We start from the raw sequence: 27272 nt of genomic DNA, 5'->3' as shown, positions 1-27272 counted from the left end.
CCGCCCGGAACTCCCATCTGGACTAGAGACTGCAGGCAGACCCTGCAGTTTCCACACCCCGCCCCCACACCCATCTGCCAGAGACCCCAGCCACTTCCTGAGAATCTGAGACCAGCCTCCAGCTTCCATCCTGCCCTGGAACTCCCATCTTGACCAGAGACCAGAGGAACTCGCATCTGGACAAGAGGAGCTCCCATCTGGACAAAATAAGGAGACCCCAGGGACTTCCTGAGACTCAGAGTCCAGCCCCCCAGCACTCTCATCTGTACCAGCGCTCCCATCTGGCCCAGAGCTTCCATCTGGACCAGAGAGAGGCTCCCTAAATCTGTCAGCTCTCTCTGGACCAAGTACACGGATAAGACCAAGAACGAACCCAAGACATGGGCAGACGTTAAGGCAGAAGTACATACAACAAAATAAAGAGCAATACAGCATCACCAGAACCTAGCCCTTCTCCAACAGCTAGACCTCAACATCACAGAATGGAAGAAGCAGAAGAAAACAACCTTATAAGTAACATCATGAAGAGGCTAGAGCCTTATATAGAATAAATCAAAAATAAAGTGGAGGAACAGACAAATAAAAAAATGGGAAGAACGCTATAAAAAACTAGAGGAAAGGACAATTAAAGCAGAAGATAACAATAAGTCCTTGAAAGAAAATCATGAAAAAGCAAGGGAGACAGTCCAAGACCTGAAGAGGGAAATAGAAAAAATGAAGAAGACACTAGCAGAAGTAATGCTGGAAATAGAAAACCTGAGTAAACAAACAGGAACTTCAGAAGCAAGTATAACCAACACAATGCAAGAGATGAAAGAGAGGATCTCTGGTGTTGAAGATACGGTAGAAGAAATAGATTCATCAGTCAAAAAAAACACTAAAACCAACAAAGTCATGACCCAAAATGTCCCAGAATTTTGGGACACCATGAAAAGACCAAACCTATGAATAATAGGGATAGAGGAAGGAGAAGAATACCAACTCAAAGGCACAGAAAATATATTTAACAAGATCATAGAAGAAAACTTTCCCAACTTAAAGAAGAAAATGCCTATGAAGATACAAGAAGCCTATAGAACACCAAACAGACTAGACCGCCCCAAAAAGTCCCCGCACCACATAATGATTAAACAACTAAATGTACAGAATAAAGAAAGAATATTAAGGGCAGCAAAGGAAAAAGGCCAAGTGACTTATAAAGGCAAACCCATCAGAATATCACCCGATTTCTCGATGGAGACTTTGAAAGCCAGAAGGGACTGGACAGATATAATGCAGACACTAAGAGACCATGGATGCTAACTTAGACTAATATACCCAGCAAAACTTTCAATCATCATAGATGGAGTGAACAAGACCTTCCAAAACAAAACCAGATTTAAACAATACTTATCCACAAACCCAGACCTACAGAAAGCAATAGAAGGAAAATTCCAACCTAAGGAAGGCAGATATACCCATGAAAACACAGGCAATAGATAACACCACAGCAGTAAACCCCAAAGAAGAGAAGTACACACACACTACCACCAAAAAATAAAAATAACAACAGGAACGAACAATCACTGGTCATTAATATCCCTTAATATCAATGGACTTAATTCACCTATAAAAAGACAGACTAACAGAATGGATATGAAAACAGGACCCATCTTTCTGCGGTATCCAAGAAACACACCTCAAATTCAAAGACAGACACCTCCTAAGAATAAAAGGCTGGGAAAAGACTTTCCAATCCAATTGTCTGAAGAAGCAAGCTGGTATAGCCATCCTAATATCCAGCAAAATAGACTTCAAACTAAATTCAACCAAAAGAGATGATGAAGGACATTACATACTTCTCTCAGGAAAGATCCACCAAGATGAAGGCTCAATTCTGAACATTTATGCCCCAAACACAAGGGCACCTACATATGTAAAACAAACATTACTAAAGCTTAAATCACATATAAAATCCACACATTAATAGTGGGAGACATCAACACCTCACTTTCACCTCTGGACAGATTGGCCAAATTGAAACTTAACAGAGAAATAATGGTCTTAACTGATGTTATGGCTTAAAGTTTTGATTGCTTTGCCTCCAAAGTTTACTTTTGGTTTCTGTTTATTATGATTATTGTTTTTTGAAAGTTTGTTTATATAATGTGTACTTATCTGTGTGCATGTCTGTGTACCATGTAAATGCAGCGCCTGGGGAGGCCATAAGAGGGCATCAGATTCTTTGGATATGGAGGTACAGGTGGTTGTGAGCTGCCATGTTTGTACCAGGAATAGAACCAGGTCCTCTAGCTGAGCAGCTAGTGCACTTAATGTCGAGCTACATCTCTAGCCTCTCTTATTTTATTATTTTTTTAACAGTACATGAAGTTGTGCATATTTATGTGGGATCAGGTGGTGTTTTAAAACATATACATTAGTTAATATTTTAATAACGTTAAGTATCTCTTCCTTAGCAAGACAGTGGCGGCACACGCCTTATATCCCAGCGTTTGGGAGGCAGAGGCAGGCAGACCTCTGTGAGTGCAAGGCCTGCCTGGGCTACAGAATGAGTTCCAGGAAAGGCACAAAGCTACACAGATTAACCCTGTCTCGAAAAACCAAAAAAAAAAAAGTATCTCTTCCTTGATATAAAATATAAGTGTAAGCTAGAGACTGAGAAGATCTTTCATTGATGAGGGAAAAGCTAGTGTGAGTAGGTCATAGAGATGGAGAAGAAAACAAAGTATCGAGAACTATAAGCACCTGAGACAGAATATAGTATAAAGGATTATCACACTACTGCATCTCACATTTGAATTATTTTGAAACTCTTGGAAAATAACTACACGAATAATTCTTGAGATTAGAAAGTTCTTTCCTTAATCCAATGCACCCACCCCTCTCTTTTTGCTTTAGCATTTTCAGGCAGGCAAGCATTTTAAATAAGGTAAAATGGAAGGTGACAGACCTTGAAAATACTCATGAGAGCTCTGCTAACTACTTGGCATAGACAAACTTAAGCTCCCTTATCAAATATGATCACTTCTACATAAAGTCTGTTTTATTTTAATCATATTTCTCCAATAGTTTTGTAGGAGAAAGTTGTATAAACTCTTATTTTGGCCAGAAATCAGATTCTGAAACAAAAGATTTATTAAGCATCTATTTTTTATTATTCTTTCACATTTTCCCCCCATCTCATTTTGAAACTTGTATTGCTAGGTGGCTGTTTGGACTGACTAGAGAATACTAGAGAAATTCCATTCTGTGGAAACTAGGCAAAGGAATTTTTGTTTGGTTGTTTCTTTTCTCACTGGGGAGATACAGAGGAATAAAAGACACAGAATATAGTTGGACAGTATTGTGAAAATCGATGCCACGGGTTCCAAAAATACAAATGCAGACATGCTAGGGGAAAGAGTTTTCCTGGCGTGAATGAAAATCTTTGTTCAGAATGAGCACATTTGAATTTCACTCCTCCCTTAGAGTCACTGACCTATGTTTGTAATTGTCAAGGAGTATACAAGATTTTCCTCATTCATTCTTTCTTGAGGAGTTGAATACTTACATTTCTTTTCCATATCAAACTTTCGGGATAAATAATCTACTTCACTGAAGCCTGTAAAATGAATAGAGCTTTTACCATTCTCGTTAACATTTTAAATACGACCTCTTTGCTGCCTACCTGGACGCTTCATCCTAGAACTACAACACCCAGAATGCACTGTTTTTCCTTCCGCCTTCTACCGAGAAACTGCCTAAAGATTTCTGAGCCACAAACTACTGTCACATGACACGTTTCCTGTCAAGATGGCGGATAATCTCCCTTCGGATTTTGATGTGATCGTAATAGGGACGGGTATGTGTGGCCCTGTTTTTTCCTGGACAAAATTTAGGAAATAATTCTCGCCTTTTAGTTTCTCTGTCAGTGGCGAGGGTTGGCGAGAAACGGCAGGGGTCGAGGCTGAGAGGGAGGTCGGAAAGGAAGTGAGGTAGTCTAGAATCAGCGCGGGACTTGGCAGCTTCAGGGAGGGGCTTGGACCCGCGGTGTTTTGCGCCGTTTGAGTAGGGGTCGATGTGGTCGATGCCGTTTGCCGAGGTTGGTTGCTGCGGTGATTCCTGTTAATTTCCTTAGAGGAGGGTGGGTTTGCAGTGTCATGAGAATGGAGGGTCGGGATTTGATCAATGGATTCGCCATTGGCATAACATAATTGCCTCCTTCCCTCCTCATTGATTTCAAGGTTATATTCCCCATCAATTTCTGTCGCCATTTCATAGGACTTTTTCCATATACTTACATGATTCTAGGATGTGTTGCAGCTCAGATGCAGCTTAATTTGCAGTTTTATAAGAATGATGCTCAGTTACCCTGTGTATTTTTACTAAGAGATAATGAACTCTTTTTTTTCTTTTTTTTTGGTTGTGTTGAGTAGCCTAAGGGCCTTTCCACCCCAGAGGTAGCCATTATTCTTGCATTATGGTGTTTAAAGCATCCTTATTTATGATGCAGAAAGGAAGCATACTGTTTTCTTTCACCCATCTGTACACCACAAATAGATATGCTCAGAATAAGCTCCAGTGTTACAGATCCCATGTCTGACCTTAGCTTCTCCTTGCTTTTCCATCTTTAGTTCCCCATGTTTTGGGTGGAGCCAGAAATCCCCTTCAGCTTGTAGTTGACTAGTTAATCCTACACTTGGCAGCAGTTAACATTTCTTAACTGTAAGGGATGTACTTTGCATAGTCTAAAAGAGATAGTTGGGTGGGTTTTTCTACTGGCTGTAGAATATGGTAGGCAGCAGAAGCTTTGGTGAATGGGATTCTGTCCATTGTGCTAATGAATTCAGTTTCCTCTGTTCCCAAAGAGTAAGAATAGCCATATTTCCAGGTTTAGAGTATATCATTTCCTAATCAATGGATTAAGCACTTCATAAAATCCCAACAAGGATGGGTATTCTGTTCAGTCCATAGAAGAGGAGAAGCAGCCTGGAAGTCTAACTTGCCAAAGTCACATAGTTGATAAATGTCCAAAGGCCAGTACCATCCAAGAAATGGAAGAACTTTTTTGTTTTTACTCTCAAAATTGAACTATGTTAGCAGAAATAACTGGGAAAACTTAGTCTAGATATGCAATGGGAAAATCAGACACTCAGCATTTCAATTTCCACAATTTTGAATCTAAGAAGGATAAATCAGATAGCCTTTAAAGGTGTTATCCAAACACAAATTCCCATATTCTAGATGTACCTGGGTAGTTGATCTCAGAACAGTGGAGGTGTGTTAATTGTCAGCCTGAAGATAACTATAGCAGTAGCTAACCTGGTTGTAACTGCAATGAATAGATGTTGGATGAGAGCTTGAAAGACCCAGGAGACTATTCACTTTTTCTAGTCTGCTCTCAAACTGAGAACACCATCCGTTTTAGAATAAGGTGCTTTTCTTAAAAGTTGTACTTGAATTCTATTTGATTTGGATGATGTGTGTTAACTTTTATTAAATGTTTTAGATACACTAAAAGTGCAAACATTTGGTGAAAGTCATTTTTCAAATAAGATGATTCTGACAGTTTCAATCATTGCTTGTAATTGAACTGATTTTTAAAACATTTTGATTTCCTTCCCCAATACTTTGCTAAATTAGACTTCAAATGTATTTGCCTTATTACATTAATATGTAGATAACTTATAGGAGAAACAGTGTTTCATAAGTTCAGTTCTGTTAGCCAAAGCAAAATGAAGCATATCATCAGAAACAAAAACTAGGCTGTGATTTGTAGTTCCCTTTTAGCAAGTTTCTAGTTAAAATGTCACCAAGAGACAATTGCTTCATCAAGTAGAATCCATTGAAGAATATTTTAAAAGTCCATCTACCTTAAATAATTTGTATTTTTACTTTTTGAATGACGTGGTTTAAAGTTTTCCTTTGAGGTCACATTTTCAAGATATGATGGGGAAATGATATCAGAATACTCAATAAAAAATTAAGATTCAGTACTTGAAATGTGGGGGAAAAGATAAAAAGAAATAGATCAAAGAAGGAAAACTAATTGGAATCTCAATGGAGAGGATAAAAAGCACATAAATTATTAGAATATGATATTTGGCTTGGGTACACTATTGTCATTTCAGAATAGTTTGGCATTTAAAAATGATTTTAGCGATAAGTTTTTTTCCTTTTTTTACCCCTGAAGCTGAGGACTGAACCCAGGGTCCTGTGCAAGCACTCTACCATTGAGCTAAATCCCCAACCCCAATTTTAGCGATACTTTTGTGGGTTTGGGAAAAGTTATCATTAGGTGCAGATTAAAAATTATCACAGTAACAAACTGTCACTGGAAGTGACTTTTCCGGTAACTTGTATGATCTCCAGCAAAGCCAAAAACTCACAAGTGCGGAAGAAATCTAAGTTATAAAGGTTATATGATATGTTGACATATGCTATACATAGGAGCATATTTCAGCTCCTCACTTGGAATATATATTCTTATTTTAGAAGGAATTCTAGCATGCTTAGAATGTACTATAACCACGTCATTTGGAAGCACAGACTGTTATCACCTGTGAAGAATACGTTTGACTGGTGCTATTAGATGTACAGCTGACTGAAAATTCATAGCTCCATAAGAAAGGGAATATTTATGAAGTGGCATAATGGGCTGACATTTTTTAGTGTAAATACACACATGTAATCAGTCAATCAATTTTCATGATACTTGACTTCTGTTGAGTACCTACTCCCCTTGTGCTTGAAATATTTATGGTATTGCCTTTTCTTAGAAATGTTTTGGACTTCCTCAGAGTCATAGTTCTACAGTTTTTCCTAAAAGCATGGAAAATTTTCATGTCATGGTTTCTTTATGCTTTCAGTACATCATAAAGAAATTTAGTCTGCATGCTGTTCCTTCTTAACTATAGTGCTTTATCTTTACCAAAAGTTCCTCCTCTAAGAGACTGTGTAGTAAGCGAGCTTATTTAATTTCTTAGTTATTTTCCTGAAGATCTTTTCTCTTTTTGCTCCCTCCCTTCATCTCTCCCTCACTTCAGTATTGTGCTGGTCTTTGAACCTGGGCCTTTGCACATGCTCTGGAAGTACTCTACTGAGCCATATCCTCAGCCCCCACTCAGATCATTTTTTTTTTTAAAGAGCTAGGTAGCTAAAACTTCTCTAAGGTAAGGGTTTACTATTGTGTGTATGTAAATGACTCTGTGTTTTCTGTAGCCCTTTAAAGAAGTTGAATATGTGTTCTATATATTGTACTGATTAAAACATTTTTTAAAGTTAAGCTGCTTTTTTTCAGGAATGTTCATCATCTTGATGTTTCAGAATGCAACATTGAGGTAGTTAACTTTAAAGGCTGGCAGCGCATTCAAGGATTTTAATGCTTCTGATATCAGTAGGGTACTATTTCTAAAACTTGCTGAATAATAATGCTGCAGGAAGTGATGTAAAACCTGATATTTGCCGAATAGAACTTATGCTATGTTCAGCACAAGTGATTTCCCCTATTTATAGACCACGTAATACTCTTCTTAGGATGTCTGTGTGTGCTTCTGTTATCATAGTATGCACATATTCCTTCCCTGTATCATCCTTATACATAATGTTGAGATGTGTGTGTGTGTGTGTGTGTGTGTGTGTGTGTGTTATTTATTTTTGAACATCCCAACCACAGTTTTCCTTTTCTCCTCTCCTCTCAGTCTCTGCTCCCCTCCCCCCAACCATTTCTCCATTTCTGTTTAGGAAAAGGCAGGTGTCCTGTGGATATCAACCAAACATGGCATATCAAATTGCAGTAAAACTAAGCACTTCCCCATGTAATAATGCTGGGCAAGGTGACTCAGTATGAGGAGTAGGGTCCCAGAAGCCAGCAAAAGTCAGAGACAGCCTCTGCTCCCACTGTTATTAGCCCCACAAGAAGACCAAGCTACACAACTGTAACATATATGCAGAGGGCCTAGGCCAGTACCATGCAGGTTCTCTGGTTGTCAGTCCAGTCTCTGTGAGCCCATATGAGCCCAGACTAGTTTATTCTGTAGTTTTTCTTGTGGTGTCCTTTACTCCTGTGGTCCTAAAATACCCAGCCCCGTTTTCCACAGAATTCCCTGAGCTCTGCCTGATGTGTAGCTATGGGTCACTGCATCTGTTTTTATCAGTTGCTGGATGGAGCCTCTCTTATGACAGTTGATCTAAGCACCAAGAGTGGCTTTGTGGTTTTTTTTTTAAGATGTGTTACATTCTTTTTTTTATAGGTTTATTTATTTATTATGTATACAGAAGAGTGTGCCAGATCTCATTACAGATGGTTGTGAGCCACCATGTAGGTGCTGGGAATTGAACTCTGGACCTCTGGAAGAGCAGTCTGTGCTCTTAAACTGTGAGCCATCTCTCTAGCCCATGACTTTGTTTTTTAATTGCAAGTTGCCACTTCTCTGTAGTTCATGAAATGAATGCTAGCCCTTAAATGAGTAGATTATATAATATTCATATATATAATAAAAGATGAATGTTTTCTCTTTATACACACCAAAATTATAATTTCTAGAAAACATTAAGAAACTTTATAGTAAATAAAATTGAAAGTAGTATTTCAAAGGTCCTTTAGACCTTCCATAGATTTTGCACACTTTTACATGCATATGTCTCATTTGTGCAGTATAATGTGGTGATTAGTAGCATGGCTGTGGAATTAGCCAAATTGAATTTGAATTCCAAGTATGCTTCTTGTGGCACCTTCGGCACATTTCACCTTATTTCTAAATAATTTCTAGGATGAGTTCCACCAACTTGTGTTAAATATTGAAGAAATAATTCTGATAAAATGTTTGCAAAATGTAGATGATTTTTGTGGTCTGAAAAGCCATACTGAGGTGCTTTTATTATCATTTCTGTTTAGCCTGGATGGATGCTATTGTAAGGTTCATTATCTTCTTCTTCCCATTGGCTGTTTGGTTGGAGAGAACTTTGTGCATTACTACTTTTTTTAAAATCTGGTAGCTTATAGATATTCCTTCTTTTCTTGAATTTGGTTCACCAGTTTGCATTATTTATCATCTATTTTGAGTAGATTTATTAATTCATTTTAATTGGGGAAATAGTGTGAAGTGCTGCTTCATTGCTTATAAATGCTGTAGGAGGTCTTGCTGCTTTGTTAACTATTTTGTACTTCTTTGGGCTTTTTGTATTTTAAGGAAAATCATGTCTTTCCTTCTCTTAGTACCTAACAAAGTAAGGAGGAGTTATTTAATTCTGGGGATTCTCTGAGCTGCTACACTTCTCTGTAAATCATAAATCTGAGCCAATCCCTCAGAGAGAGCCGCATCTGTTACCAGAGTTCCCTGGGCAGCATCATTTTCATCTCCCATGCTGCTTGTCATTTTCTCATTTTCTCCAGTGTTCTCATGATGTTTTGGATAACTCAGGCTACAGCAATTAAAATCAAATGTGGTTGCTCAACCTCACATTCTCATGTTTAACATAAAATCCCAATGCACAGAAACAATTATAATTCCACATAATTGACCTGTTACTCATGCGAAATCATCTGCCATTCAGTTTCAGTGTGAACTGAAAAGTTAGGCTGTGTCTGTTATGTGTGTAAATCCTCAAAGTTGCTGTCTGCTCCCAGTGTATAATCCATAGTATAGAAAGATTTGGAGTCTGGGAGACATTTAGTTGTGGCTAGTAAAATAGGGATACTGTTCTAAAGATTTACTTTTTGTTTTTTCTAATAATTTAATTAAAGTGCAGTATACAAAGAGACAATGATTTGCCATGGATAGAGATTTATTGGAGCATGATTATAAGAGTTGGCATGTTTTCACATGAGGCAGATTGGGAAAATAAATAAAAGTCAACAAAAATCCCTAAACAAACAAACAAAAAAACAAAAAAACCAAACCCCAAACAGGTTGTTACAAATAGTTGAGGAGACAGGCAACTTGGCTTAGCATAATGCCTAATTGATTTCATCTCAGTGCTTAGGCTGATTTGGTTTTCTAGTATCTATTTTGCCCTCTCATAGTGTTTTCTGTTATTGTGCTTGTCCACATAAATTTAGTATAATATTTGATTTCTTACTATTACCCTTTCTGGGGTAAATATTATCTCACCTCAAGTAGGTATAAAACCATAGATTTAGCCAACTTTGACATAGATAATATAGGCTAAACAAGTCATTGTCAACTAATGTTGAGATACTGAATTGAGCTTGTTGAATTTTTGTAAGTGGTAAAGAGCATCATATACTCTGAAGATTCGATTAGTGTGCTCTAGCTTTGTGGTGGCGATTTTTTACTGATGCCAGCAATAGCTTTGTGTCTGGTCCTTAATTATTGACAGAACTATGACATTGTGGTCAGCTTGCAAACTTTTATATAAAGGCAAACAGGATAACATAGTTAGGTTTATCCCTAAAAACACAACAAAACAAAACAAAATCAAAGAATTACAGACACTAAATCAGTGAGATCGGAGATTTTAGTCATGTTTTAATACACAAATTGTTAGGATTGAATGTCATTCATTCCAAGGTGTGTAATTACATAATAATGATGTAAGTTTGAGAATGATTCAGTATTCAATTCATCTTTCAGCATTGGCATTCAAGTCTTATTTTTCATGACTGTCAACTTGTTTTGCGGCCATTGCAGCAAAAACTAAAACTTGGCATTCCTGAAAGAGAAGAGCAATGATGCATGCAGAGACACACTCTGTGTTTCCTTTACTAAGAAAAAAGGACAAACTTATTTTACAGTTTGGTATATTTAAAGGGCAGAGTGGGGCTACTGGGAGTGTCAGGCCTTATCTAGAGCTTTAGAGGTCATAAGGGCTCAGAGTTAGTGAACATAGTTCTCCAAAAAGGCCAACCTAAGGGCATTTTCCTTCTGGTTATCAGATTGCCCTGCAGTTTTTTTTTGCAGACATGTGAACACCCACAGGGAGCATTGTGTAGTTGTCCTTGAATTTAGGTTTGCCCTTGATGAAAGCTTTGCAGGCCATCTGTATAGCAACAAACTTGATACACAAATACTACTTCTTGGCAACAAAGTTGATTCACAAATAATATTACTTATTAGAATTTGCATTTTATGATAAATAAGGCTGAATATTTATGTGATTTGGCCACCTACATCTCCTTTGTGAATAACCATAAGATATTAATCAGGTTATTACTAAATTATTATAAATATGTAGTAATTCATTCATTAACTTCTAATTTTTGTTATATGTATTTAAATTACTATTGTATTTTGATTAGCACATACGTGTATAACTCAGTTGTCTAAGCATGCCCACTTTAAACATTTATTATTTCTTTATTATCCATATATTTGAAATCTTTCTACTTATTACTAAATACGTAATGTGGTATATTCATTAGGTAGGTCACCAGAACTTACTGTTTTTAATGAGCAAACTCTCTCAATTCCTCTTTTACCTTCTTTCCCTAGTTTCTGTTATATCATTGTTCTTGTAACTTCTGTGAAATCAAGTTTTGCAGATTCCATAAAGATCATCTGGTATTTGTGTTTCAGTGTTAACTTGTTTCACTTCACATACCACGTTGTGGCAAATGACAAAATTTTATTCTTTTTTAAAAAAATTTATTGTGTGTGTGAATATTTTGCTTATATATGTGTATATACCATGTTCATGCTCAAGGAGATCAGGGAGCACAATGAATCCTCTATAATTTGGAGGAATGGATAGCTATGAATTACCATGTAGGTGCTGGGAATTAACATGGGTTCTATGAAGGAGTAACAAGTGAAGCCGGGCATTGGTGGTGCACGCCTTTAAGCCCAAGACTCGGGAGACAGAATTCGAGGCCAGCCTGGACTACAGAGAGAGTTCCAGGAAAGGCGCAAAGCTACCTAGAGAAACCCTGTCTCTAAAAACCAAAAAAAAAAAAAAAAAAAAAAGAAAGAAAAAAAAAAAAAAGGAAAGAGCAACAAGTGGTCTTAACCCCTGAGTGAGTCTCCAGCCCCCGATTTCACTTTCTTAGAATAGACTAGTTTTCCATTGTGTCTATGTATTTAATTCTCTTTATCCATTCATCATATGACAGACATTCTAGTTTCCATCTCTTAGGTGCTGTGAATAGTATTGCAATTGGATGTACTTGTCAGGTAGACGATAGCAATAGTAATGCAGTTGACTGTGTTTGTGAGGTGGGTGGTGGTACACACCTTAAATCCCAGCACTTGGGAGGCAGAAGCAGGTAGATGAAGCCAGTCTGGTCTATGTATTGAGTTTCAGGATAGCCAGGGCTACACAGAGAAACCCTGTCTTGAAAACCCAAACAAAACAAAACAAAACAAAACCAAAACAACATAAAGTACTTGTCTCTTTGATGTGATGATTGATTTCCTTTTGGTATATACCCAGTAATGGGAAGACTAAAAATATAGTCTTTCTACTTTTAGTGTCTTGAGAAACCTTTATACCTTCTTTTTTTTTTTTGCAATGGCTATACAAATTTAAATTCTTACTAATGTGTATAAGAGTTCCTTTTTCTCTTTGTCCAAGTCACCTTTTTTTTTTTGTCTTTTCAGTGATTGTAATAAAGTCATAACTCATTCTTTTTTTAACTTGCATTTTCTATTTGAGAAGTTTCGCATATATCTATTGCCTGTTGGTTTGTCTTAAGAAATATCTAATCCCTGCGTTAGCCCCATTTTGAATTGGCTTATTTATTTATTTTTGCTACTAAGTTTAGTTCTTTGTGTATTCTGTATAGTAACATAACTGCTTGTTAGTTGTATTGTTTGCAAATGTTTTTTCCTGTTCTATTAGTTGTATTGTCTGTCTCTTCAGTCATTTTTCCCCAGTGATGACCATTGATCTCATGCCTGCATATATGCTATGCAAGCACTCTGTCAGCCTGTCTCTTAAAGTTTGCTTGTGTCTTTTGTTGTATAGAAGCTTTGTAAGTTGATAGGACCCCATTTTTCAGTGTCTGTTTTTGTTGCTAGCAAGACTCACAGATTTGAGTATTTCAGATATCTTTAATTCACTTTGAGGGGATAGCTGTAATTAGTGAGAGACGGGGGTTTGATTTCATTCTTCTGCACATTGATACTGGTTTCCCAGCAGAGCTTCCTGAGAAGACTGCCCTTTTCCCTGCTGTGTGTTCTTGGTGCCTTTTGTCACAAAGCAGTCAACTCTCGGGGTAGAGGGCTGTTGGACTGTTGTGCTCTCACTTTGTTTCTCTCGTTTTGTTCTGCTAACCTCATGCTTGTTTAGCTAATTATTATTAGTTATCATGGTCATTTTAAAGTCAGGTAGACTTTGTGCTTTTTTTGCTTTATTAGCTTTTGGATATTTGAGGTCTTTCATGGTTCTGTTTTTAATTCTGTGAAAAATATTGATATTTTGATAGAAATTGTACTGAATCTGTAGATAGCTTTGGGAAGTGTTTTAATACGATTATATTTCTTTTAATCCTTAAACATAAACAAATGATCTCTCTCTCTCTCTCTCTCTCTCTCTCTCTCTCTCTCTCTCTCTCTCTCAGCCTTTTTCTCATAAGACTCTCACATGTAACTCTGGCTGACCTAAAATTCACTTCATAGACCAGGCTGGGCCTTCAACAGAAGTCTGCCTGTCTGTGCCTCTCAACTGTGATAATTAAAGGTGTTCGCCAACCACATCCATCATCTTTCCATGCCCTCTTTAGTTTCTTTTGCCATTTTTAGATGTTTTTTGTAGAGATCTTTTACCACTTTTTCTTTTGTTCTTTAGGGACATTGACTTTGTGTGTGTGTGTGTTTGTGTGTGTGTGTGTGTGTGTGTGTGTTCTTGTCATATTCAATTTCTGAGTGTGCCTTCTGAAATGAATGGTAAGTGGCACTAGTTACTGGCGGAAAGGTCACGGTCACGACAGAACCCGGTTGCTTAGTAGCAGAGAGCTTTATCCCGGTTGCTTAGTAGCAGAGAGCTTTATTAGAAGGAAGTGGAGGAGGGATAAAAGGACCAGACCTAGCGAGGAAAGAGAGAGAGAGATGGTTGGGTGAGGGGGGAGAGGGAGCAGAGCAGAGACAGGGTGGGGTTCGCGTCCAGCTTTTAAGGGCTCGCAGTGAAGCCGGCTTAGGGAGCTACACCACACATGCGCTGATTGCGTGACCACACTATGTGCACATAGTTGCCAGTGCACATTGATGACGTAAGATGCAAGACCCTGAACTGCACATGTGTAGCTGGAGTAAAGGCAGAATTCTAACATTCTAGACTTATTGCTTATTATAAAAAAAGCAAGTGGATAGGAATGGGGGTGTCGTTTCTTCCAGAAAAACTGCTTCCATCTGACTTGGTGGGTGTTGGTCGGCTCTTAAGGGGGTAGGCGACCTGGGATGGTGGGCTGTCCTGCCTCAGAGCTGTTCATCCCTCTTGGCTTGGCACTCTGGCTGCTTTTGTGTCTGACAGGATGCTGATATGACAGAAAAGGCTTAGGAAAATAATTTTACCTTCAGGGAGGTCCTAGGATGAGGAAAAGGGAGTCCTGGGACCAGGAATTTGGGTTGCACTTATCTGAAGCAGATCCGATGTGTCCAGATGGATTTGAGCTGGTTTCTGGAGCTTGGGAAAAATTTTAAACATGTTAAGAAGCAGCCATGAGAAAATTAGTGACCATTGTAGTGTTTAGTACTCTGCTTAATTTTTTACCTGAGATAAGCTTTATTAGAGGTAGATTATTTAAGGCACCTGCTTCCTTTACTAGTTTAGCATCCAGGAGACACAGGTGATCGATTGTTGAGAGAATTTAACAGTAATAGATGGTTATATTAAAGTGTGTTTTTGTAGAGTCCAGACACTTTTGAGTCTGGGGGTGTAAATACCTTTTAGCTGTTACAGTTTCTTACTTGATGATCCCTGGACTCCAGTTCTGTGATGGTCCTGTAACCATTAGCTGAGCAGTTCATTAGAAGAGGGGACTGGGAAGAGAAAAACTTGTGGTGCATGAGAACTTATTCTTTTGGAATTAGGGACAAGGCAGAGATCAGGGCCCTGTCTGTGTCCCTGTGCATGAGGAGGAGAAGCATTTCTGACAGGTCTGCAGTGAGGCTCCTATCTTAGATGGAAAATCTTTTTCCATTAAGTAACCTTGAAAGTACAATTAAGTCTGGTGAAGTGGATAAGAGGATAACTGTCCTCCCTACCCCAACAATAGGGAAACAAGGAGACGTGAGACCCAAAACTCCCAGGACTGGGTGAGTGGCTCTGGTGTCCAGAAGGAAAGAAACAGATCTCTTCCATGCTGCATTCTAGGTTCCCTGCAAGTGAGCCAGTGGCCAAGCCTAGGTCTCTTGGAGGTCTTAGTTTGATGCTCCCATACCCCTTGGTGCCTGGGTACAGTCAGATGACCAGTTGTCTTTCTAGGTGGCACTTTGGAAAAGGCTCAATTGATGGCCTGGTAGGGCACATACTAGCCCACTTGCCCCCCCCCCCACCCCCTCAACTTAAAACAGGGACCCAGTGGCTTTCGGGAGCCAGTCAGGCCGTATGTGCCAGCACTTGGCAATTCTGTTCTTGGGCTTTTTCATCTCTCCTCTGGTACATCTTAAATGCCACAGCTGAAACTTCCACCTGTGGGGTCAGGAGCCTTGCTCTCCAAATGCTTAAGTTTTAGCCCTTATGTTGGGGAGGTCTGGGAGATAAGAGACAGATTTTATTCCATGTCTTGAATTTATTTTCATGTCTGCTGGCATGAGGACAGCTTTAGGAAGACCCGACAGGAGGCAGGGTGTAAACTGGCTAAAGAGCCATCTGATTACTATGATCCCTATATTTGCATGCATCCTAGCCTGCTTTCAGACCCATCTGTGCTTCTCAGGGCAGTGTGAGAGTGAGTGGAAGGAGTTAAGGTGAGAGCCAGGGTTGGGCAGAAGCAGGCCGCCCAATACTGGAGAGCCTGCCCAATACTGGAGAGCGGAGCACAGAGTGGAGACCAGATGAGGTTCTTTGGAGTCAGAGATTCCTTAGGTTTAGGAATACGTGTGGTCAGGAGAAAGAGAGAGTCATAAAGGGAAAGGGGCTTTAGTGCTTTAGAACTTGGGTAAAGGCGTGGGGGATAAGGTAACTCTTTTCATTTGCCCGTTTGCTGGCAGAAGTTAGATAATTCCCATGAAATATTGGGGTTCAAACAGCCAAATTTAATGGTATCTGGGTATATTTAAGACATTTGTGAGAGGAAGAATGGAACCACAAGAAGGAAGCCCCTATGTTCCATGGCTGCAGTGCCAAGAGAGAAAAATAAAAAAAAGGAAACTCTATCAGACTCCAGTCCCAGGCGTCCCTGAGGTTGGAGAAGGATCTGAAGGATCTGTGAATCAGCACAGGTTATTACCTGCTTCATCAAGAGAGGAGTAAGGGTTGGGAGCTACGTAGCATGAGGACCTCCCAGGTGTCTGATAGCATTGACCTCTTTATCAGGAGAGAGAATGAGTCAATTACTGTGCAGTCCCAGGACCCCCTGGGGGTCCAGAGCAAGGAATATAGCTCAGGCTTAAGTCAAAGGTGGGGATCAGAAAGTGGAAAAACTCACCAATCTGTTTGGCGGGTGTGGTGTGCGCTCCGGCAGCTGGGCAAATGAAAAAAGCGGATTGAGTAGTCACAGGTCCTAGGTATAAGGTTTCCAATAACGCTCAGCCCCTGACGCAGAGCGGGCAGAATGTCCTATCCAAGTCATGGCACCAATGAAATGAATGATAAGTGGCCCTGATTGTGGCACTGGTTACTGGCAGAAAGGTCATGGTCATGACAGAGCCCAGTAGCTTAGTAGCAGAGAGCTTTATTAGGAAGGGGAGGAGGGATAAAAGGACCAGGCCTGGGGAGGAAAGAGAGAGAGATGGTGGTGCGGGGGAGGGAGCAGACAAAGCAGAGAGAGGGTGGGATCCTAGTCTGGATTTTAAGGTCTCCCGTGTCACATAGTCACCAGCATACACTGATGACGTAAAATGCAAGACCCTGAACTGTGCATGTGTAGATGAAGGGCAGAATTCTAACACCTTTTTCTTTTATGGTGATGTCTTATGTGAAAATGTATAAATTTTACATGTCTTTTTTCTTTGATGTATTATTTTTGTGGACATTGTAACTGGGATTGTTCCGAGTTCTTTTTCAGATAATTCACTATTAGTGTCTTGAAATACTGATACTAGTCTGTTGATTTTGTTTCTTGAGTTTTGTTGTTTCCTAATTAGTTCCAATTGCTTCTTGGTGAGTGATGACTCTATATAGTTTTCTATATAAATGAAATTGTCTGCCATAAAGGTCAGTTTGGTTTTCTTTCATTTCTAATTTAGATGCCTTTTGTCTTTTTCTTGCTCCTTTGCCTGGCTAGCACTTACAGTAGTATGTTGAACAAAACTGGTAAAAGTAGGATTCCTGGTCTAATTCTTAGTCTTAGAAGAGCTTCTAATGTGCTGTATGTTCCTTCTATATATAATGAGTTGCTTGGAAGCTTTCTTCATGAAGGGTTTTTGAATTCTCCAAAGTCTCTTCTGTATTTTTTAGCATGAATCTTAAAAGTATTGGGGTAAACTCTGGAAGATTAGAGAAGCAGAACAAGTCACAGCCACCTCACCTTGCTAGTTCCTCAGCTGATCCTGTTTCCTCAGACTGGAAACTTCTGAGTCCTCATCCAAATGGATCTCAGCTTATAGCACGAATCTTGAAAATTCTTAATAATAAAACAAACCTTGGGCCAGGTAGTGGGGTGAATGCTGGATGATCAGAGAAGCAGAACAAGCCACAGCTACTTCCCCTCACCAGTTCCTCAGCTGATCCTGTTTCCTCAGACTGGAAGTCTCTGTGTCCTCATCCAGAATGAATCTCAACTGAACTGTTGCTGGAAAGCCTAAAAGTTTAACCAGCCAAATGCTTCTAGTTTCTGGTCTTCACGCCTGATATATCTTTCTCTTTCTGCCATCACTCCCTGGGATTAAAGGCTGAGTCACCATGCTTGGCTGTATCCTTGAACAGATGGATTTCTGCCTCTAGAATTCTAGGATTAAGGTGTGTGCTACCACTGCCTAACCTCTGTGTTTAATATTGTGGCTGTTCTGTCTCTGACCCGAGATAAGTTTATTAGGGTGCACAATATTTGGGGGTACACAATACCACCACATCAGCTTAACTGCTTCTTGAAAGCCTGAAGCTTAACCAGGCAAAAGCTTCTGGTTTCTGGTCTTCACGCCTTATATACCTTTCTGCTTTCTGCCATCACTCCCTGGGATTAAAGGCTAACTTCCTGGGATTAAGGGCATGAGTTACCAAGCCTGCCTGTTTCCAATGTGGCCTTGAATTTACAGAGATCCAGATGGATTTCTGCCTCTGGAATACTAGGATTAAAGGTGTGAGTGTCACCATTTTCTGGTCTCTATGTCTGTCTAGTGGCTGTTCTGTTCTCTGACCCCAGATAAATTTATTAGGGTGCACGATATATTTTTGGGGAATATTTGTTTAAATAATTACCATTTAATTGTTGCTTATGTTAATGTGATGAATCATGTTTATTGATTTACATATGTTTAACTGTCTTTGCATTGCAAAGATCAGTCTTACTATGTCCTTGAATTGAATTTGGTTTGATTTACTACCAAACCAAGGGATCTTGGCATTTACTGTTTTTGTTGTAATTGGATTTCTAAGTGTATCTTTTGTTTTTATGGTGATATCCTATGTGGACATATATAAATTTCACATTTCTAGTCTATCAAAAGTTTTCTTCTGTGATTTCCGGCCTGTGCAGATATCCCTAGAAAATCTTTCCTTCTCTCCAAGAGTAGGTAAATATTACTTTGATTTATTGTTCTTAAAAATGTAATATAAAATTGTTAGTGCAGAAAGGCTAATTTTAATTAGACAGAATTTTATCATTTAATGGTTTTCCATTTTAAATAATTAATTATTTGCAATAATGGAGATCAGAACTGGATTTTGCATTTGCTAGATAAGCATAGACAGGTAGTTAGGTGTGTGTGGTTGCTTAAACTTCTAATGCTAGTGCTTAAAAAGCTGAGGCGGGAGAATTGTCCTGAGTTCAATGCCAGGCTAGGCTCTAAGGTTAGACCTTGTCTCAAAAATGAAAATGAAATTGCCTTTAGGTTACATGTGTATGGTGTATGTAGAACATGATTTTTTTTGGTGTGTTATATTTGGCTTTTGTATTCAGGGTTATCTTATTTTGTGTATACCTATATTCTCAAATCTGAAAAAAGAAGTCATCTCAGATCTTAAACATTGCTGCTTCCAAGCATCTTGGATAAGGGATTCTCAACCTGAACTTTCATTTTTTTTTTAAGAAAAATATTGTTTATGTATGGGCATGTATGTGCTATAGCACAGAGGAAAACTTCCAGAACTTCTTTCTCTGATTCTAGCATGAGTTCAAGGCATTAAACTCAGATTGTCAAGTCTTTGCCCACTGAGCCTTTTCATGGGCCCAATCTTCACTTAAAAAACGTTTATAAGGTTATTTATTTATGGTACTCTGCTATATGTCAGTGTTCCAGTCTATGCAGATGCATATATATACATGCAATAGCAATTAGTATGTGTGTGTGTGTGTGTGTGTGTGTGTGTGTGTGTGTGTGTGTATAAAGAAGCCATGAATTTTGAAGGAGAGCAGGGAAAGGTATATGGGAGGGTTTGGAGGGAGAAAGGGAAGGAAGAAATTTTGAAATTATAATCTCAAAAATAAGGAAATAGAAAATGGATTTCATGGTAGAATTTCAGATAAAAGGGAATGTGATTTTATAACAATCTTGGAATGAGCACTCAGTCTATTTTAACATCTATTGTAGACTCAGTTTTATAGAAAATTATAAAAATAATGATGTAGTACAAAATACATTCCCAGGTATCAGATTCTCAGTTTCATCTGTTAACTACTCATAGCCATGTCTGTTTTCTCTGTATTCTCTACCTTCTCTCTCATTTCACCATCCAACTCCAGATTGCTCAGAAAGAACCCGAGAGATCACATCGTTTTATCTATACATGCTCTTCACCATTTATCTGGAAGATAAAGACCCTCCTTACAAGCACAGGCCTGTCGTCATCCCCTACTCGCTTCTCATCAGCAGTTGTTTTCCATCGAGTTTCTTTGCTGGTGCACTCTAGCTCAGTTTTCATTTCTGAAATGAGTTGTACAAAACTTCCTTCTTAACTGATTTCAGTCTGTTTTAGGATTTCTATTGTTGTGGTAAAACACCATTACCAAAGCAACTTGGAAAGGAAAGTTTGATTTCAACTTGTAACAACGCACAGATCATGATCCATCACTGAGGCAAGTTAGGGCCAGATCTCAAGGCAGGAACTGATATAGAGACCATCAGAGAGTGCTGCTTGCTGGCTTATTTTCCTGGCTTGTTTGGTATGAATTCTTAAACAACACAGGACCAGCTGCCTAACTGTATCACCCAGAGTGGGCTGGCTAGACCTTTCCATATCAATCATTTGTCAAGAAAATGCCCTACAGACGTGACTACCCGGCAGTCTTATGGAAGCATTTTCTCATTTGAGGGTCCTCCTACCTAGATGACTCTAGCTTGTGTAAAGTTGATAAACAAACAATAACCAGGAGACAGTCTTTCAAATGTTCCCACTCTCTGTTCACCTCACATTTGAGTGTCTCTTATTTTGGTTTTTATGTCAGATTTTGTGATGATTTTCTTAAATTCTCATAGCTTATATTACCACATCTAGGCTGAAATTTCCATTGAATGGGTGAGGTTGTTTTTGACATATTTTTGTCTGTTTGGAGTGTTATTTTCTGTGTTTAATTTATCTTAATGTGCCTTAAGTAGAATTCAGCCAGAGATTTTTATTTTATGTGAAAGGACCTTTTCTTGTGTTTTTATGTGAAATGACCTTTCTTGTGTTTTTAATAGGGAGAATAGGCCAGTATAGCTTTTTGAACATTACTGTTCCAGATCTTTCTTTTCTGTTTTCATGCAGTGAGTAAACATATACTGGGATCTGAGATCCATTGACTATTTTCCTTGGCCAGTGTTGTCTTTCCCTTTCTTTGTCCCATATTTTATCAGTTTTGATGAGTTTGGAAGATGTTCATAGCAGTCACTTATTTCTTTTTAATCTATTATTTTTTATTCATTGGGAAATTCATATGTGCATATGGTATATTTGATCAAACACTTCACTTCCCTCTGCAAATCCTCTCAGGTTATCATCATCATCATCATCACTCTCTCACACACACACAGAGAGAGAGAGAGAGAGAGAGAGAGGGAGAGAGAGAGAGAGAGAGAGAGAGAGGAAGAAGGAGGAGGAGGAGGAGGAGGAGGAGGAGGAGGAGGAGAGAAGAGAAGAGAAGAGAAGAGAAGAGAACAAGAACACAATTTGATGTAAATGATGTAAAATGAAAGTTGGTTCACCCCTAAAGCCTGAGTTCCCCAGCCACTGTTTCTTGGCCAGGTGTACAGTACCAAGCATAACTTTCCTTCTGTGGGGTGGGCCTTAAAATAAATGAAGTAGTGATTAGCTACTTCCAATAACATTTATGCCCCTGTTGGCACCTGTTGCAAATCTTGTCACACCTGTCCTTATTGTAGGTCACAGGGTTCATAGCTTGGTAAGAGTGTTGATGTTTTTTCTTCCCCAGTAGACTGCAGAGCTCCTACTGGTACTATGAAAGGAGGGTCAGTGTCAATGTGATTTCTCTGAGTCCTATATGAAAAATATTTAGTATCTTTAGCAATAAGGTCTTAACACCAAGTTCTATTAGCTAATCAAGAGCAGTGACAATAGCTTGCATTGTTTTGGGGGGTGGTCTCTAGGATTCTCCCTTGACCAGCAACTTTAAGGGAGGTAGTCTAGTATTGGGCTTTTGATTTGACAACTTGTGGCTTCTGGGAGTAGCATTTTGCACATGGCTTTTCAAACATCATAGTGTTAGTTTTCCCTTCCCTGACCTTTCTCCCTCCTTCTCATCCCTCTCCCCACTTATACCTCACTCCCTAGCATACAATTCAGAAGAGCTTGATTTTTCAGTTTCTCAGGATTCTTATACAATCATTTCTTTTCATCCACTTCAAGACTTTCAGCATCTCCTGCTTTTTCCCTCATTCTCAGAATAGTCTGCCAGCCTTCCAGCCAGTACATAGGATAATTTGGGGGTGTTCTAGCTTCAGGATAATGACACATTTTCTTATATCTGTTGGCTGTTAGAATTGATCCACTCTTATTTTGAGGTTTATGATGGTAGTGCATAGCCAGGTTTTGTTGTAGATGTTGTGCCCTAGGATTTAATTCTTTGAGGGTCTTCAGGGAGATTCATCAACTCTTCTCCTGTGGTTTTCTAAGATTCTTATTTTTATTTTTCATTTCAAATCATTTGTCTAAGAATATTGGCCTATTTACATTTATTCATGTTTTTTAGAGTCTGAAATAAATCTTTGCAACATTTATACTCATCCCTTCTTTTTATCTAATAAGATATGTACTGGTAAGGAAGCTAGATTGCAGAGAGGGAATGGCAATAACTTTCCCAATGTCAAAGCTATTTAATATAAACCTGAAAAGAACAAGATAATTCTGATGCTTGGCTGAGCACTCTGAGTCCTGGAACAGTGTTCTTGTTATCAGCCATTCCTGGGACCTTACATTATAAGAAACTTGCATTAATATTTTAATAGGTGGCATATTTTTTCAAAACTGCTAGAAAAATTATACATATAAATACAGTATCTTTACAAAGAAGACATCCATCCAATTTTAAACATCATTTATTAATATGTGCTTGATATTTTGTGAGGCATTAATGTAAATTGATACTGAATTTAAGAACCGTATTTTGTCTGTCTGTGATTCCCTAGGTTGTTTCCCTAGCACTCTACTGTTTTCATTTTAAAGTATCCACTAAAAGTAGTCTGAATGTGAAACTTAAGTTAGGACTAAACAAAATGACTTGAGCCTTGGTTGAAATTGAGTTTCTGTTTAATTTTATGTCATCTCGTTTGAGTGGCTATAACCTTTGAAGTATGTAGTCTTACCTTTGCATTGCTCTCTAGTCATTTCTGTACCTAATGTTGCTTCTGTTTTGTTTATGATGGTGCAGATGTCTACATAGTGTTGTTTAAGTAGTAAAGTAAAAGCCGTGGCTCACTAAAAGCTTGTAGTCATAAGTTTCTTCTTGCCAGTCATTCTGTTTCTTTTCCTTAAAAAAATGAAAAAAAGAAAAGAAAAGAAATTGTTCTTCATAAAAGCAGTCACAGTAAATTTTCTAGTTCTATGTAATTTTCTTTCCATTCTGGTCTTTACTAGTTATAAATAACACATGAAATGACTTTCAAGGTAGAAAGCAGGAATCCATTTTGAAATGTTCTATAAAATAAAGAGTGATTTATGGTTTCATATGATTTGGGCTGAAAGCACTCGGGCTTTGCCAGGTCATCAAAGCCCTGTCAGGGCAATCTATTATTTATTGTTTGATTCACTAGGAGTGGTGTAAGTACTTTATTTTATGTTTATCTTACGTAAGTATAGTGTTAGGACAAATCAGTCACAAATACAAATAGTTTTAAAATATATCATGGAGAACTAACCTAAATATTATAGTTATAAATGATGAAGTTCAGCACTGATGATTTGGATTAAAGATGATTTTTAACATTAAAGGTATAATTTTCTCATTCTTTTAAGATGTTTAAAATAATATTCTTGGAAATATTCATTTCATAATTTTGTGGCCCTGATTTTAATCTTGTGTTTTCATTTGATATTAAACATCTTTATTGTAATAGATTTTGAAAAATTTCAGAAAGATGGGACTATTTATGATAGTGTGTGATCGTATAACAATCCATATGCTCTTTAAATAATATATTTTTAGCTGACAATTTTCTAGTGGAATGTCAGTTGAGAAGATCTGATATCCACACTCCTCTTACAACTGTTAAAAAGAGTCATTTTCTTACCTTATACTAATTTGTTTTTAGTAACGTCTTTTCAGTCAGATTGTTCTTATATGAGAATTATGTTTTCTATAATTGAGTGCCATGGAAGATTTTTTGGGACAGCCTTACTAATCATATTTAATGGGAAATGTTTAAATTATATCAAATGTTTGAGAAGCTTCTATAGAATACATAAAAATTATTTACTTGCTTATTACAGGTAAAATTAACTTATATAATAACTAATAAAAATGTATGAGTGCCATCTATTATATATATTTGTAAATGTTTAAAATTTCATGTATCTACTATATTTACATCATTCCCTTCTTTTCCTCACTTTAGCTCCCCCCTTGTTTTCTTCCATTCTTTCTAAAACTCATGGCCTCTTTTTCCTTAATTACTATTGTTTTATCTGGTGTGTGTGTGTGTGCAAATTAAGATATAAATAAAACTTGCTGAGTTCATTTACTGTTGCTCAAATGTATATATGTGTAGGGCTGACCTCTTGGTATTAGATAATCTGTCAGGATTTTCCCCTTCTTAGCAGTCATTTATTACCTGTATCTAGGGGTGTGGCCTTGAGAGATTTCTCACATCTACTTCAGGATGTCAAGTGGTATGCCATTGTACAAGTATTCTTTAGGGGACCATATTGTTGAAATTTCCTGGGTACAACTTCCCTGTCCTATATAGTTTTTCTTTTTTTACAGTACATATCCTTCCCTGGTTCTCTGGCTCTAAGAACTGTCCTGGACCCTCCTCAATACTTCCTCAGCTTTAGATGTTGGGGTTGTGTTGCAGAAGCATCAGTTAAGACTGGAAATCCAGTCACTTATTCTCTGCATTTTGGCCAGTTGTAGGTTTCTGTAATTGTCTCTATCAGCTGCTGAAAGAATCTTCTTTGATTGGGGGAGGCGAGAGTTAAACTTATCTGTGGGTATAAAGATAAGTAGATTGTAGTAGAATATTTTAAAGTGTGTTCCTTTTGTTTATGCTGCATTTGTTTAACTCTGTGAAGCTGTGTTACTGTGCCTGTCTAAAACATCTGATGGTTTAATAAAGAACTGGCCAATAGCAAGGCAGGAGAAAGGGTAGGTGGGGCTGGCAGGCAGAGAGGATAAATAGAAGGAGAGAACCGGGAGGAGGATGGAAGATGGAAAAGTGGAGAGCCAGAGAAGGGGAGGACATCAGGGGCCAACCACCCAGCTCCACAACCAGCAAGCTGCAGGTTAAGAGTAAGATGTACAGAAGTAAGAGAACGGAAAAGCCCAGAGGCAAAAGGTAGTTGTGCTAAGTTAAGGAAAGCTGGCGAGAAACTAAGCCAAGCTAAGGCCAGGCATTCATAAAAGTAAAAATAAGCCTTTGTGTGTGATTTGTTTGGGAACTGGGTGGCAGACCCCTCGCAAAAGAGTAAAAAGTCCCCCAAAACAGTAGTAAGTATTGAGAATGTGATTTCAAAGTAACTGGCTTAGGAAAATGACAATAGTAGGTTCTTTACTAGGTTTCATGGCTTCCCTAGCCATAAGTAGTTGGCTAGGTTTACAGTACTGGGCATCAAGTCCCTCCTGTTCAGTATGACTTAAGTCCAGGTAGACAGCTGTTGGTTATGCTCAAAAGGAAGTACCAATATTGCACCTTTGGGGATGACTTGCCATGCTGATCATTGTTGTGGTTCATAAGTGTCATAACTGGCTGGAAAAACTGACTGCTTTTCATTTTTGGCAGCTTGCATAGTACCTTACAGTACTATGAGAGATGATCCTCAGGGAGAAGGCTTCCAGGTCAAATCTAGCTTGATTCCTCTAAGTCCTGTGTCTAAAGTCTGTGCTGTCTTCAGTAGTAGGGATTTAACTTCAAATTCTAGGAGGCAACCAATGGCAACTGCAACTACTCCCCCTGACTTACAGCTTAAAAGGAGGTTTATCATGCTTAGTACTATCCTCCTTTCCCCCTCCTAGCAAAAGATACCCTCCTTTGTCCATTCCCCACTTCATAGTACTTGCATGCTTCTGTCTTCCTCTCTAGAGTGCCTTCTCTTCCCCATCCTCTACATCCCATTCCCCATGTCCCCTTTTATTTTCCTGGTTTCTGCAGTTACTCCAAGCTATATATGCTCACGTAAAGATTCAGAACTAGGAACCACAAATTATAGAGAACTTATCTTCATTTGTCTTTCTGGGTGTGCGTTATCTCACTCAGTATAATACTTTGTAGTTCAGTGCTTATCTGCAAATCTCAATATTTTATTTTTCTTTACACCATTGTGATTGTTTGTACCACATTTTAATTATTCATTCATCAGTTTAAAGACATTTAAGCTATTTACATTTCTACATAAAGAGATTCATGATGTAAATTCCTTTTTAGATAAAAAGGTTCCTTTAGTGTATATAAATATATTGAAGATCCAGAAAATGTTGCGTATCAGTAACTATTTAGAAAATATTTTTCTGAAATAATTTCAGATATATACTGTTAATCCAGGTATTATGAATTTTCTTTCTCATTGCAGGGACAAGGGATAGACTTGTATAAGTAGAAATAAACTATGCCACAGAAGACACATGAGAAATATTTCCTAACGGCCTAGGAAGTAGGCTGATTAAAATATATATTTTAACTACATACACTGTGTATTAAGTAGTGTTCTCTAAAAGAATAGAATTGATAAAATGAGGTCTTTTGGAATGATTTATAGGTAGGTAGTCTAACAATGGCTGTCTTACAACTAATGATAAGAAACCCCAAAATTCAGTAGTTGTTCAGGGCATGGGTCTCAGGAGTCCCAATATGTTGCTAGAGTCCTGAAAGATTTCATGAGAGAAGCTGATCTTCAGTCCACCGTGGAATCCTGAAGAAGTAGGTCTAATACCAGTGAAGGAATACCTCAGCACAGTATAGATGAGCTTTCTAGCCAAAGTGAGGGCAAACAGACAAAAAGCCAAAGCTTCCTTGTTCTGTATCATTTTATGTGGGCTGCCACCAGAAGGTGTGCTCCAGATTAAGGTTGGTCTTCCCTTCTCAAGTGAACCAGCAAAGAAAATCCCTCACAGGCATGACCTGCTGCTCAGTTTTACTTGATTCTATTTGTGTTCCAGTTGGCATTGAGATTAGTGATTACACATGGCATAGATCATGTTATACAGCTTTCTACATCTTTTCCTCCTTTCTTCCTTTCCATCCCCTTAAATTCAGACATGTCAACCATAAGTTTTAGCTTCTTAAGGCAAGTTCTAAATCTATATAGACAAAGCTAAGAATCCCTTATCTTGTTTGAGTACTTTTTGTCTTACTGATTTCTTTGTTTGTTTGGATTTTCATTTTAGAGAAAGAAGATGAAGTTGGGTAGTAGACAGATGGGAGAGAATC

The 27272-nt window shown here is 38.3% G+C and overlaps 1 protein-coding gene across 1 annotated transcript in view; it reads left to right on the top strand.

The window, feature by feature from the left end:
* Nucleotides 1-3778: 3778 nt before the first annotated feature.
* Nucleotides 3779-27272, top strand: part of Chm (CHM Rab escort protein) — a 173255-nt gene continuing 149761 nt past the window's right edge. The window contains exon 1 of the mRNA XM_036174898.1: nt 3779-3841. Coding sequence (XP_036030791.1) covers nt 3793-3841 — 49 coding nt within the window. The 5' untranslated portion in view covers nt 3779-3792. The remainder of the gene's footprint in view (nt 3842-27272) is intronic.

The sequence above is a fragment of the Onychomys torridus genome, chromosome X, assembly GCF_903995425.1.
Source record: "Onychomys torridus chromosome X, mOncTor1.1, whole genome shotgun sequence".
NCBI lineage: Eukaryota > Metazoa > Chordata > Mammalia > Rodentia > Cricetidae > Onychomys > Onychomys torridus.
Note: the sequence above shows the minus strand (reverse complement) of the source record. Positions and strands in the feature narration are given on the sequence as shown.